This window comes from Bombus pascuorum, chromosome 9, assembly GCF_905332965.1.
Source record: "Bombus pascuorum chromosome 9, iyBomPasc1.1, whole genome shotgun sequence".
NCBI classification, from domain to species: Eukaryota; Metazoa; Arthropoda; class Insecta; order Hymenoptera; family Apidae; genus Bombus; species Bombus pascuorum.
Window position 1 is genome coordinate 3,686,561 of NC_083496.1, and position 14,605 is coordinate 3,701,165.

Genomic DNA, 14,605 nt, shown 5'->3' on the forward strand with positions numbered 1-14,605 from the left:
TTAATATTTGACCAATATCGTTAAAAAAAAAGTGTATAAACAAAAATTATCAATTGAGATCATTTTAAGTTGTAGACAAAGTCCTATAGATGTCGTTATAATTTGTGTAAGAGAGAATACTGTTAAAAGGTCCAGTATTGGTGTACAGAATGTTAATTAATTTGTGAAATTGTAACAAAAATATTGAATTATAGGTATTGGATATGCCAATTATTAAACACTGATATCCACATGAAACATATTTTATCTTCTAACAAGTTTTACGGTATGTTGATCATTTGGTGCCCTCTTTTTCTTTTTCTAGGTTATGTTCGATTGATATACAATTTTATTTTATTTTTGAAGATAATTTTATTGCTTATTAATAATTTTTGTTATATAGTTATAGTGATTTTCTCAGAAATTATCAAGAATATCTTAACGTTTTCATACTAATATGTGACAAAATGTTCGATTTTTTGATTAAAATATTTTAACAGATTGACATAAAGTAGGACACTAATGTTGAACGTCTTAATTATTAAATTATCTGTTCACATATCAATATGAAACAATTTATTACAATAATTGATATGTATGTGCAAGTGATAATAGAATATTAACTATAAAATAAAACAATTTTATGTAATCTTTTAATTATTATAAAATCATGACATTCTGATCATATATATAATAGATATTTTTTTAATGAATAAAATTAAAATCTATACTTACGAATAAATAGTGAAATTAACACATTTATATGATATATTTCTTGATATCAATAATAGTTAGGTAACATCAATCGTTTATATCAATAATTATGTAGTTTAATATTTGAAAATACCTATATAATTAATTCATGCATTAAAATTTTGCGAATTGCAATTGTGGTATACGTGGTTGTCAATATTAATATTGAGACTTAATTAAGTTAAATATAAATATTTAATTCTCTATAGAACTCTTAGTCAATTCATACGGAATTTTCAAACAGATTCTACAGATACAACAAATGAATATGCTATACGCGTTTAGTAAGAGAAATCGTTTAAATACAAATGTACTTCGCGATTATAAGCCAGGTATGTCGCATATCTTGTATAGGCTTTACATTATACTTACTGATTTATGTATGGCCTTCAATTTTTTGCCTTAATAATAAATATTTACAGATATTTTTTCGCGTGTTATACAATATGATAATGATTTGTATATTAATATCATTGAGGTATTTGACGATTTTTCAATTTTCGAAAACGATAATGACTTCCAAATGAAAGTCAGTTGACTAAATGGAACTTTCTTAGATATTGTTTTTCTCTGCATGAAGTTACGTTTACTTATTCGTATAAAAACAAATTATATATTTTTAGTATAAATATTCATTTAATTATTTTAAATAATATATACGATACGTACATAAGTACGTATTAATCGATTATAATTGTGATCACGTAATACGATCCGCTAGATTCGGGTAAGATGACGGAGTTCGATTCCGACGAGGACGGCATCTTTCTTGAAACGGAGCTGGCTACTTTTGTTGTATTTAAAATAGTTCCGGGAAGGAAGGTTTATGTTTAAAACCGTTTATAGATCGGTTCCAACTAAAATGTTATTTAGTTTTCATTCAAAGGCGATGTACGAAATTTGTAATCATCCTTCGCGTCGATACTTTAATATGTACATATAAATGGATTTTTAATGGAAGCCAAATGTTCTAGTCGTTATTAATTTAGTGTTATTATAACATTCTAATATTGAAATCTTAATGTAGACCATTAGATTCTTTATTTACGCTTTTTGTATTCGAAAAAAAAAAAGATATATATATATATTTCATATATCTATCGTACGAAATAGACTAAAAAATCTTGCACGAAATATAATCGTATTTTCGCATTTTATACTCGTACAAAGTTTTGTATATAATTGAATTTTCGTAAAACACGAAACTCACATTTTCTAAGAACGAAGAACAAATCGCATTAAATTTGTAAATTGTTTCACAAAACCGTGTCAAATCGTCATACGCAAATTTATACAATGTTGTTAGAAAAGATTCACATTTTACATAATTCCTTGCACAGTTTTGTTTATCACTGTTACATCGATATAAATTTGATATACATAATATAATAAAAATATAATAAAAATTGATTTATCAATATTGTTTTGATTCATATATTCACAAAATATATACTTAAAAATAGTTCAACTACTAGTGTAGTAATAACCAAGTGACACATGAATACATCTGTCACATGTAATAAGAGTACCACCAAGTATGAAAGAAATGAAATGCACGTTGTTGTCCGATTTTCGCAATGGTATGTGTAAAAGATGATTAAACACGAAATTTCAGCACGTTATCCCGGTAGTTCATTAAAATTTGATTCAATTGTTACGACGAATGTTGCTTTCATATTACGGAAATACCTAATTTCAAATCACGTGTAAACACTACAGCCTTTACTAAACTGTTAAACTACCAAAGACTAGATAATTATTAATAACTAGACTACTAAAAATTCAGTATTATGTATTGAAAAAAGAAGACACGTGCTTATGAAGGAAAAAGGAAGGGGCACGAAAATAGTCGAACGTGGTCGAAACTGATTCTGTAAGGTCGATCAGGCTGGTCGAATGGATTCGAGCGTTAGCGTAGCTTTGTTTGCTGGTGAGCTTCGTTCTGTTAAGACTGTGCTGGTTCCATATTAGTTTCCTTGCTCTAAACTCGAAGTATCGAATAGTCTACCTTTATATGTGATTTTTTAATCGTGATAAATTCGGTGGAAGTCTTCTTCCGTTTAAGAGGTAGTTTCCAAAACAAATTGTTTAATATTTTAATCAACAACTATTTATTAATTGCATTTTTATAAGTCAAAGGTACGTAGGTGTTTGACATAGTCAAATAGAAAGCCCTACCGACTGCATATCATATTTTTGACACTGTTTTATTTGACGTTAAAAGAAAATAGGGAATAATTGACAAGCACATATATGTATATATGCGATACTGAACCACGTGCGCAATACGTCAAGAGTTTCATCGAGTTGCTACGTGCACCTCAACAAGGTACGCATGTTCACATTTATTGCTATTGTTCCATTTGTGACAGAAATAATCGAGTTAACGATACACAGTGTTCTGTTAAAACTTTTTCTTTCACCTATACATCATATTAGTTGAACAATTACCACGCAAAATTTGTTATTTAAATTTATTTTACTTTACTTCTATATTATCTTCATATCATTAGTAGTAAATATATAACGTATGACTAAAGCTTCTAATCAGTGGAATTTTAGCTGTTTACGTTTTTTAACTACTAAATTAAGTAATACACCTTATCCGTGTTATTAAGTATTTGAAGTTTATATAGATAACTGATATAGTCTAATTATAGAGTGTTTAAAAAGTTATTTATTAACGTTTCAGCATTACGTATACTATAATTACATGTTAGTTTATGGTACTGTAAAAAATAATATTTTTTATTTTGCACAAGCTACACAGAGGAAAGGAATTATTTAACGCAGTTAATAAAGATAAGATAAATAATCGAGATACATAGAAAACATAAACATATGTTTACGTCTTCAATAGATTTCGAAGGATAAATCATCGATATACGTAGAAAACATAGACATAAATCTAATAAACTAATGAGCAATAAATTTCGAGAATACCGGTTTAATACGTTTGTTGCCTTATCGTACATATCTATTCGACGGCTATACTTCATTAAAGCCCCTTCATTAAAGGATGGTGATGCTCTTCTTGTTCGAGTTATTTAAATATATTATATATAGGATATACAACATAAAAATATTAAAAACACATTATACCATACTTTTTATTAATTTATATTCTAGATAATATATTACATTATCCTACATCGTACGGTATTCGTTAAAACATTCCAAACACATTTGGGGTGATTTTGGGCACTTCGAACAATAGTTATAGACTCCGTTATTGCTACTCTCCTCACTTTCAAATATATTTTCACGCTGTTTACTGAACATTTTAAGGAGGAAAACAACACTGATATACGTCTCACAATTATGCTTCTCGACTAAATGGAAGATGTGGGATATCTGCTATGAGATCCCTCGGAATACTCTAGCTGGAAAGCTTATCGCTTTCTCTATCTCAGAAATAAATAATCTTTTCTTTACAATGAATCGAAGGTGACAAACAATAAATGGAAGAGGATAAATAATGAATCGAAGGCGATAAACAATGAATCGAAAGCGATGAATTCCTACTTGTCGCTCTATTTACGTTATGCGTACCGGTGGTCGGATTTGGGCCCCGCAGGAAACAGCCGAATCACGTTGGGCGATGAACGTGTTAATATCAAAGAGTTTCCTTGAGATAATATTAGCAATGATTATAAAACTGATGAGATCGTGGAATAAAAATTGACAAGAGTACAGCAGTTAAATACTTTTACGAAAAATTATATTCTAAGTCCCCTTGTAAAGAAGGTAACATGGTGATATACTTTCATGTTCGTTATATTGTGCTCGATCATACTTTCTATTTATTTTACGAAGGAGTAATGCTTTCCATGGCTTTCACGTTTTTTCTTATTTTCACTTTTTTGTTTTATAAGACCGTTTGAGAAAATAGAATAATTGCAATTAAATAAAAACTATCGTGAAGTTATTGCAGGATAAATATTTTTGTTCAAGCTTGTTTCGTATTAAACGTTAAATAGAACGTAACTTTGTGCATCGTAGACTTAGGTTCATCGATATTTGGAAAATCCAAGGAGTGTACTTTCGCAAATAATGGTGATACTTCATTTTATTTATCGTAATCAAATTAATAGTCTGTTTTACTCTGTACAATATGAAGCTATTGTTGAGAGATAAGTTGACTAGCGGGACGGTAGAAGAGAAGTGTACAAGTAAATACGTATCTATATTACCGCTCAAAATACCGGGTACTTGTTAATATTTAACAGAATGTAAATAATGCAATGATTTTATACAGCTGTACAAGGTGATTTAAAAATCTTTACAATTTTTCAGGCACTTCTAATAGTCGGATATAAAATGATTTAAACAAAAATTAATCGACTTTCAATTGTCTACAAATTGCAATATTAAGAATTTCACAAAAGATTTTACTTCGATGCAAAATCGAAGTCATCTCCATCTTTCTTAAACGGAACGACAGGTTTCTTTATACATTATTCGATGCATTTTTTAATTCTCTAAAAAAAAAAGCGAAGTATCAAAAGCAAAAAGTACAAAAAACCAAACGAACCAAGGTAGTTGGGTCGAAAAATGATTAGTTTAAAAAATATTCTAACTTCAATATTTTTGTCAAAACTTCTATCAAGGAGAAAGAAACATAAAAACAAAGAAGTACTACACTATCATTCCTTGTTATTAATTTGTGTTATTAATTTGAAGGGTAGTATACTCCTCGCACCGTTTAACTACTTTTGATTCTTTCATAGTTATATCAATTTATGCTATGTTAATATGTAGTTAATATATATGTTGTAGGCGCTGATCGACATTGCAATGTGATTTCTAGAATGTTAAAATTATATACAAATATATGCTTTGAGGTTGTAATATTTTTACTGATAGCACAAATATTGAGACTTACATAAGATTCATCATATCACCTTATTTATCATATCACCTCTTATTTATCATTAGGAATACGTAATTAAAAATATGTTAACGTATCGAACAATCTCGACCAAATTCAACAAGATTTTTTTCTATGACGACTAGATACAGGAAATTTATATTAGATGATTATAAATATGTTGTACAAAATCAGGAATAATAGAGTAAGTGCTTTCAACGACGGTTATTAAGATCAACAGTCAGTCATGTATAAAGATTAACTGTCATTGTTTTGAACCTGTAGTGAAAGTACATATGCATATTTAATTATATATAATGTGTTTAATTGTATAATAATACATATCTATACTTAATTGCTATATTGTATTATTATTTTAATTTCTGTTTTTGTAATACATATTTATATGCGAGTACGTGGCTACACGCGACGTATACGTGTATTAAAATATTTATTACGCACACATATACTGCATGTTTTATTATGTACAAAATTTTAAATTCCATGCCAGAATTTCTTATTCCTATCCTATGTTCAGGATTTATGTTTTCATCCCTTTATTCATCTATAGCTTCATACGTTTATATCTTTATACATTTATGTATCTGTACACATTTATGTACAGATACATACCTAAGAAATTTTATCTTTCTTAGCACGGTTTATTACGTGAAACACTTATTTTATCGTTAGAAACTGCCTGTCATAAATAGCGACTCAGGGATTTTCTCTCCTTTTATCTTCTATACCATGTCAATATTTCATAAGTGAATTCCCGTGCAGATTCTTAGGGTGACTCCGTACCCTCGACTCCCGGTGGTCACGGGGTGGCCACTTGCAGAAAAAGTTTTATCAATCATATTGAACTGAGCACTACTTGTAAGCTAGAATGTATAAACAGTTAATCCGCATGTTTCTACCTTGTCAACAACTCTCGTATGAGAAACTCATCTCGAGTAGTTTAGAGTTAGTGTATCAATAGGTTTCCGTTAATTTCGCGATACTTAATCCGTTGTCGACTCAGAATTCTTCTCACTTCTCACAATTCTTTATACCTGCAAGTAATATTTTCTATTCTTTACCTTACGGGCTAATTATGTTTAGCAGCCCTTATTTTACTGGTAAATACTTGTCAGCTTATTATTCCGGTGGTAAATAATCTTTGCTGCTACATCTCTCGAGCCCAGTGTCGTAAACAATATTCGTATTTTAATTCGTATAATTATTCATAAATAAATGGCTGCTTTTGCACGTGAAAATATTTCCAACAGCTGAGGAACATTGCTCAGACGCAGCGGACGTTGCTGGTATCATTCAATCCTTCTTTGTAATTGCGATTGTATATTTCATCGCTCATGTTTTCCACTATTCATAAAGGCCAAATATACAGTATTCTTCCGTTATTATCTCTTAATGAGTGACTTTTTTAATAGAAAAGTATACTTATTTAGTCACAATTTGTAGTGGTATCAAAACATTCAGAAGGGAATTTCTATCCTTCTTCGTTAATTTTCTACAAGTTAGAGCTCTTATGTTATAGTTATATTTGTGTTGACTCGATTTACTATTAAATTTGATGTACATATATGTATGTATGAGTGATCCAACAAGTCTGTTTTTGTTTTTGTGATTAAATTTCATCTTTCTCCTTATTTTAGATTTGATTATACATGATTATATATATAAAGTTCTAAATTTTAAAAAATTTTTGCCTCTAGGTGTTTTCGTCCCGTTCGCCATTGCTTTCATCTTGCTATAAATATTCGAATATAAATGTCCAACCGCTACGGACGGAATTCCGGTTTTGTGAAAAAAAATACAAATCGAGTCCCATTATATCCCATGTAGGGCATTATTGACATGTGGAAGGAACGTCACCGTGTGACACTTCACTCGCTTAATCCTTCACTCATTATCGCTGAAGTTATTCCTTGTCTTCTTTTCATGTTTACGCAATTTGTTAGGCATCTTTTTCCCTCAGTTGGAAAGAATAAACGGCTCTATCTGTCGATTTTATCGAATATTTTCTGTAACAACAAATAAAGGACGCTTTCGAAAAACGAACACTTTCTTATCGTCTTCTTTATGATAGCTGTATCTATTTTAGTTCCATTTTACAGAAAGAGAGTCTTTATAAATTTTGTTTACCAAGAGATATAGAAGTATCTTAATGTCCTACCTTAAAGTTGATCTTTATGGAGAAACGTTGGAGAAATGTTGAATATTTAAATAAATTATTTTAATATTTTATGTTATTTTATCATAATCTTATTCATAATAACATTTTATGTCGTTTTAAGTTGTAGGTAGTTATCAAAAACGAAAAACATGCTGACACATCTGTTCGAAATTCACGGCCGATTTTGTGCTGGGCACCCCCTAGAAGTAATTGTGACGACGTTCACACTCACAGCATGCATTCTGAACTTGGAGACCGGAAGCGGACATCCTCGAGATAGTAGAACTCTTCCTTTGGCCTTACATTGTCGGCCCGGTAGATGTAATTCGGATGTAAGCAGATTTTGTGTAAATTTCAATTGAATTTTCAAATTTGAATCGAGAAATGTCTTAATGATGGAAATGATCGTTGTAAGCCTCAAAATTGCTTACACAATATATGTAATATATGATTATTTAATAGGACCTAAATGCAGCTGATATTATAGTCATGACTATAATACGATGTCTAGCTATATTATTCACCTATTATCAGTTCCGCAATTTACAAAAATTGGGTTCAAAATATATTTTAGGTAAGCGAATATATAAGTTTAATTGATATTTCGGGAAATTGAAGATGCGAAGAATCATAAAGTTTTTAAAGAAGAATGCACGATAATTATGTATTGGCCGATTATTCATATAACCGGATCTTTCCACGGTACGCGTGAAAGCTTTCAATGTCAGAGAAAGTTTCATGGAAAGCAATATCGTTTCATTCCTTACGACACGCGATGACAATTAATTATTGAATTCGCATAACATTTAACCGGGAAAAATTTGCGAATTAATTTTAAGTAACAAAATAATAAATAGAATTTATTAGCAGATATTAATGATAATAATAAGAATACTTGAATGTAATGTTTTGACAGGTATTGCCGGCCTATTTACAGTATTTTCTAGTGTTGTGTTCACGTCCAGTGTAATGAATTTCGGACGCAGTGATATTTCTGATTTAAAGTAAGTCTTATTCGGAATGGATTGCAAAGTCTAGAAATTCCTTTAATTCCTATTGTATAAAGTTATTATTTTTCAGGGATGCATTATTCTTCTTCTTGCTTATTATCGATCTTTCAAAAGCCGCTATATTAGCACGATTGGCTCTAAGTTCCAGAAACAAAGAAGAAGTACGAGCAAATATTGCTCGCGGCATGTCGCTCTTAGGACCAACTATTACGTTAGATACTTTAGTAGAAACTCTACTTATTAGCATAGGATCTTTATCCGGTGTCAAAAGATTGGAAATTCTGTGCAGCTTCGCTTGTTTAGGTGTTATTGTAAATTATATCGTTTTTATGACATTTTATCCTGCATGTTTATCACTTATTCTCGAGGTAATTTTTAGATTTCTGTGCTAATTGTTAAAATAGTTGTATAAAGTGTATATTGTACATTCTACTTCGTACTATTGTTATATTTCAGCTTTCTCGTGAAAGTAATGCTATGAAACCGTTAAATGCCGATAGGATTTTTATAATGCAACCATTAAACGAAGAGGATCAAAAGCCGAATCCGGTAGTAGAACGCGTCAAATTGATCATGATCGCTGGCCTATTTACGGTACACGCTAGCAGGTATTGCATTTTTGTCTTATTCTCTGTCTTCCATAATATATACGAGCCGTGTTTCCGTTTAAAATGAACTTCATGTTTTATACATCAGATAACAATAGAAAGAAAACTGACAAAAAGTTATCATAAATCTTCCGCATACGATATGTATTTTTTTTACTTGAGCATATTTCTTGTTTGACAGTTTTCTTATTCTTAACTTCCACAGGTCAGGTTCAACTTATTACACAGTAGCATAAATATACAATTCATGATTCATATTCAATGAATTGCAGAGAAGGAGATAGTATCTCTACGAGGTTTGGGTTTCTTTATCTCCTCGTATGTTAAGTTAGGAAACAGTGTATAACATTTCTGTGTTGAGTTAAAGATGACGATAATTATTAATATCTTTATACAAATTCAAGTTTTATAAAAATAGTACATAAAAATAGCGGCAGGTTAATCTATGTACATTATTGTATGTTGGAAGATACAATAAAATCAGATAATTCATAAGCTTAGGAAGGTACATCAATGTAATCGTTGACATAAAATATTTATTTATTTTAGTCGCTGGTTTTCAAAAGTGCACCAAAGCGAACCTACTGTAGAAGGAGAAATAGCTTCCGCCAATTCACACGTCATAATGAATTCTTATAACAAGACAGAGAATTCATCAGAAGTGAAGAATTATTTAATGAATTGGTTGTCAGTCAGTGCTGATAATATCGTGATATTGATACTTCTTCTTGCACTCGCAGTTAAATTTATTTTCTTCGAAGATAAAGGAGACATCGCTAAACAATTACGATCCGAAGTAGAAGACGATACAGAAGAAAAAGTTGAAAGTGAATGTGTGAAAGGAAAAGAAAATGAAAGTGAAGATGTGAATATGCTTAGCATCAAGCTGCCATTTAAACAAAACTTTAGTAGAATGCAAAGTATCTCTTTTCCTTCTAAGATACATAATTGGAGCGATGACAAGGAAGACCAAATAGACGAAAAACAATGTAATATAGATAAGCAGGAGGATGAAAATCTGCCTCCAGAATCTAAAGTTCCTAGGTCCTTAAAAGAATGTCTCGAAATATATAAATCTGATGTAAGTAAAGGTATTATAAGTATATGTATCCCAATTTATTTTTCAAAATATCGTTAATCTATATTTAATTTTTAAATGTATTATTAAATTCACAGCTTGGAGCAAGTGGGCTAACGGACGAGGAAATAATTCAATTAGTGAAGAATAAGCATATACCCACGTATCAGTTAGAGAAAGCAGTTGGTGACATGGAGCGGGGTGTTGGAATCAGACGTCTTATAATTGGAGAGACGGGAAAATTTCTCGATACTCTCTTCGATTTACCGTATAAAAATTATGATTATAGTAAAGTATTAGGATCCTGTTGTGAGAACGTTATAGGATATGTGCCTGTACCGCTCGGAATTGCTGGCCCGTTATTAGTCGATGGTGAATTATATCATATACCAATGGCTACAACAGAGGGATGTTTAGTAGCTTCTACAAATCGTGGTAGTAGAGCATTGTTAAAATGTGGTGTAACAAGCCGCGTAGTTGCTGATGGAATGACTAGAGGACCAGTTGTGAGGTTTCCAAATATCGTTAGAGCAAGCGAAGCTATGGCATGGATGCAAGATCCTGAAAATTTCAAAGAAATGAAGGAGAATTTTGATTTAACTAGCAGATTTGCAAGATTGACGAAGATTCACATACGCATTGCTGGCAGGCATTTATTTATTCGTTTTGTGGCTACTACTGGTGACGCTATGGGTATGAATATGTTGTCTAAAGGTACTGAAAAATCATTGAACGCGGTAAAGGAACATTTCCCTGACATGGAAATATTATCGTTAAGCGGTAATTTTTGCACGGATAAAAAACCAGCGGCGGTAAATTGGATTCAAGGTAGAGGTAAAAGTGTAGTTTGTGAAGCAGTGGTCCCTGCGAATATTGTTTCCAATATACTCAAAACATCAGTTCACGCGTTAGTTGATGTGAATATAAGTAAAAATATGATTGGGTCTGCCATAGCTGGCAGCGTAGGTGGTTTTAATGCGCACGCTGCAAATATTGTAACCGCAATTTTTATCGCTACGGGTCAAGATCCTGCACAAAATGTTGGAAGTAGCAATTGTATGACTTTAATGGAACCATGGGGAGCAGATGGTTCGGATCTGTATGTATCTTGTACAATGCCCAGCATAGAAATTGGTACTATTGGAGGTGGAACTGGTCTTCCTGCACAAGGTGCATGTTTGGCTATGTTAGGTGTTCAAGGTGCACATACCGATGAACCTGGTGAAAATGCTAGCAGATTAGCTAGAATAATATGTGCCACAGTACTTGCCGGCGAATTATCATTAATGGCTGCTCTTACAGCTGGTCATTTAGTCAAAAGTCATCTTAGGCACAACAGGTATGTCTATAAATGAAATAATGGAAAGCCCTAAAAGAATAATATAAAATGAATAAATAAAACAATAAAATTTTATTTCAGATCATCTACCGCAGTAACAAATGCGATAAGTACTCCCCAAAATACTACAGGAGCCAAACTGTCCGTGCCAAATACCTTACTGCCTGTACAAAATGTATGTAAGGAGTTCATAGAGAAGTCTTAACATTAATATAAATGAGTTCATCTTGATCTGTCACTAGAATACCTTGTATTGAACGGCTGGTTATATGTAATATGTAATATTTTTTTCTGTACATGGAAGAGCATAAACCAAAACACTAGATGACTAATAATTTGAACAAGAATGCAATAATAGAAATTTTAAATCAAATTCAAGAATGAATTAAACATGCTAAACAAGCTTGACTTTGTTGGAAGTAGGGTAGTATTTTAAATATTATGAAATGTGTACACTTAATTTACAATGAAATATAAAATTAACTATGGTTGTTCGAAACTACTATGGTGCAAAGATTATTTTTTTGTATAAATAGTTATATTTTTACATAGTGGAGTATTAATATTTAGCTGTAGTGACTTCGCTAGATTATCATAATGTGACAGTAACAAATATATAATTGAAAACATGTAGAATATTAAGAGTACAATCAAATTGTTTTCCGTAATTAAGAAAAAAGAAGTATATATATATAGTTTAATATATATATATATATATTATATATATATATATATATATATACTGTAATGATATATATATATATATATATATATATCATTACAGTACTATAACACAAATAAAAATTATTAATTATATTTCTTGTTTTAACTAGTTAAATGATAGAAACAAAATTATGTTAGTACAAAAAATAAATTTCAACTGAAAATTAAACAAGAGAGAAAAAATATATAAATAAACAAGGGAAGTGATTTTTTTTATCCTTTTTTATTGTATATGAATTTCGCGAGTAATAAATAAATTTCTTAATATAAGAAACTCGTATCTAAAAACACAATCCAATAATTGCTATAAAATTCATTATTACAAAATTTACATTTTTTCATATGTTTCTTCATATCCACAAGTATTGCAAGTGTGTGTATATGTATCATCATGTTCATTATATGTATCTTCTCCAAACTCGTGCATATGAGAAGCTTTTGATGTTTTATCATATAACGAGCTCCTGACTTGCATTCTTAATTGTTTAATCTGTACAATACAAAAATAGTAAGTTGATAAGATAAAAATATCTACATTGATATTATTTTGTATTAATGTACAAGTACGATATTTGAAATACGTTTATCATTACCTTTTTGTTAAATTTTTTTATTTTAGCTCCTTCCCTCTTAACATCACGTAATTCTTTTTCCTTCAATAATTTTTCTTCAGAACCCCATACTTGTAAAGCTCTCTGTTCTATTTGTAGTTGCAAATACAATTTCATTTCACCCCAATTTGCATTATGGGGATTTTTTTTAGTAATACATTTTAATGGAGGTTCTCTTTTATCCAAATCACAATCTTTTAATAAATACTCTTGTTTTGCTTCTGTTTTTGTAATTAAAGAGTGCTTGCCCTTAGGATCTCTAATACAAAAATCTAATTATAATAATCTAAAGTTTTATATTAAAATAATTGCTAGTTCAAATAATGTTTGCATACCTGCAGTTATCACATACAGATAAATTAAATGTTTGTAGTAGATATGAGTCTTTAAATTCATTCTTACATTCATCGCAATGAGGAAAATCTATAAGAATAGGTGCAGGTTGTGATATTATTTCTAACTGAAAAGAAAGAAAATATTGGTTATGAAATCCAGTTAATATGTAATGTAATAACTATTAAATGGTTATACCATTTGTTGTTCTAATTCATCACTTTCTTCTATAAGAAAACCTCCTCCACTATCTATAACACGTTGTCCTTGAACTTTATAAGATGTACTCTTTCCTGAATCTTCGTTTTCACTTTAAAAAAGTACAAATGTTTTGTTATACAATTTTTTATTTTTCTAACTACTGATATTGGCAACGTACCTCCTTACATAAGGATGAGAAACTATTTTAGATTTTCTTAAAAGTAATGCTTTTTGACGATTTCGCTCTGCACGTTCTTTAAAGTGCTGACAATTTTCTATTAATTCTTCATCCTTTAATGGATCATTTACATCTAACGTAGTAGACATTTTTACAACTGTACTTTTAAAACGCAAGGTTTGTTTTAAATTCAGAAAACTTTAACCTAAAAACAAATAAAATATATAAAAAATGAGCATTGTGTAATAATATTGTTTATGTCATATTCCTAATAACAGCAAATACAACTTACACATACGTATGTATAATCCGACAGATTAAATATAAACTTCACTATATATTAAATATGTAACTAATAAAGTTTAAAGAAATGATCATATTTTATAATTATAATTACCATATAAATTTTTATTCTTATATATGATACCCTTCCTACATTTTATAATATAATTAAACATAAATAATGATTTAAAAAGAATGTAGCAAAATCAGGTAAAATACATATAAAATGTAAGATTTTGATATATATTTAGCATTTAAAAACGTGCTAGCTAACTATTGCACAATATATATTTTAGTATGGATTTCACTTGTATATTTTGAATCTCAATTCTTTAGCTTATTTTGAAGCAACTACCGGTGAATAATGGCAATCCGCCATTTTATCTTTTTAAGAATATATATATATATATATATATATATCTAAACCAATTCGATATTCCGCGAAGTTTAATTTTTTGAAT

General features: G+C 30.0%; 2 protein-coding genes across 7 annotated transcripts; one reads left to right on the forward strand and one right to left on the reverse strand.

Annotated features, from left to right (window-relative positions):
- The first annotated feature begins 113 nt into the window (after nt 1-113).
- LOC132910938 (3-hydroxy-3-methylglutaryl-coenzyme A reductase) lies at nt 114-12,452 on the forward strand. 6 transcript variants are annotated; one of them, XM_060967141.1, is made up of 10 exons: nt 2,448-2,799; nt 2,957-3,061; nt 7,903-8,113; nt 8,244-8,355; nt 8,698-8,785; nt 8,862-9,159; nt 9,248-9,399; nt 9,949-10,480; nt 10,576-11,816; nt 11,898-12,452. In XM_060967141.1, exons 3-10 carry the CDS (start codon nt 7,931-7,933, stop codon nt 12,019-12,021), a joined length of 2,730 nt encoding a protein of 909 aa, XP_060823124.1. In that variant the 5' UTR covers nt 2,448-2,799; nt 2,957-3,061; nt 7,903-7,930; the 3' UTR covers nt 12,022-12,452. The 6 variants fall into 6 exon arrangements, with proteins under 6 accessions (XP_060823123.1, XP_060823127.1, XP_060823125.1 ...); XM_060967140.1 differs by lacking the exons at nt 2,448-2,799; nt 2,957-3,061 and adding an exon at nt 114-265; XM_060967144.1 differs by lacking the exons at nt 2,448-2,799; nt 2,957-3,061 and adding an exon at nt 125-265 and having other exon boundaries at nt 7,909-8,113.
- Nucleotides 12,453-12,834: 382 nt separating this feature from the next.
- LOC132910608 (DNA repair protein complementing XP-A cells homolog) lies at nt 12,835-14,530 on the reverse strand. Its single transcript, XM_060966402.1, has 6 exons — nt 14,155-14,530; nt 13,863-14,067; nt 13,682-13,793; nt 13,486-13,610; nt 13,133-13,409; nt 12,835-13,029 (listed from the first exon to the last, which is right to left on the reverse strand). The coding sequence occupies exons 2-6, from the start codon at nt 14,009-14,011 to the stop codon at nt 12,868-12,870; spliced, it is 825 nt and encodes a 274-aa protein (XP_060822385.1). The 5' UTR covers nt 14,012-14,067; nt 14,155-14,530; the 3' UTR covers nt 12,835-12,867.
- Nucleotides 14,531-14,605: the final 75 nt, after the last annotated feature.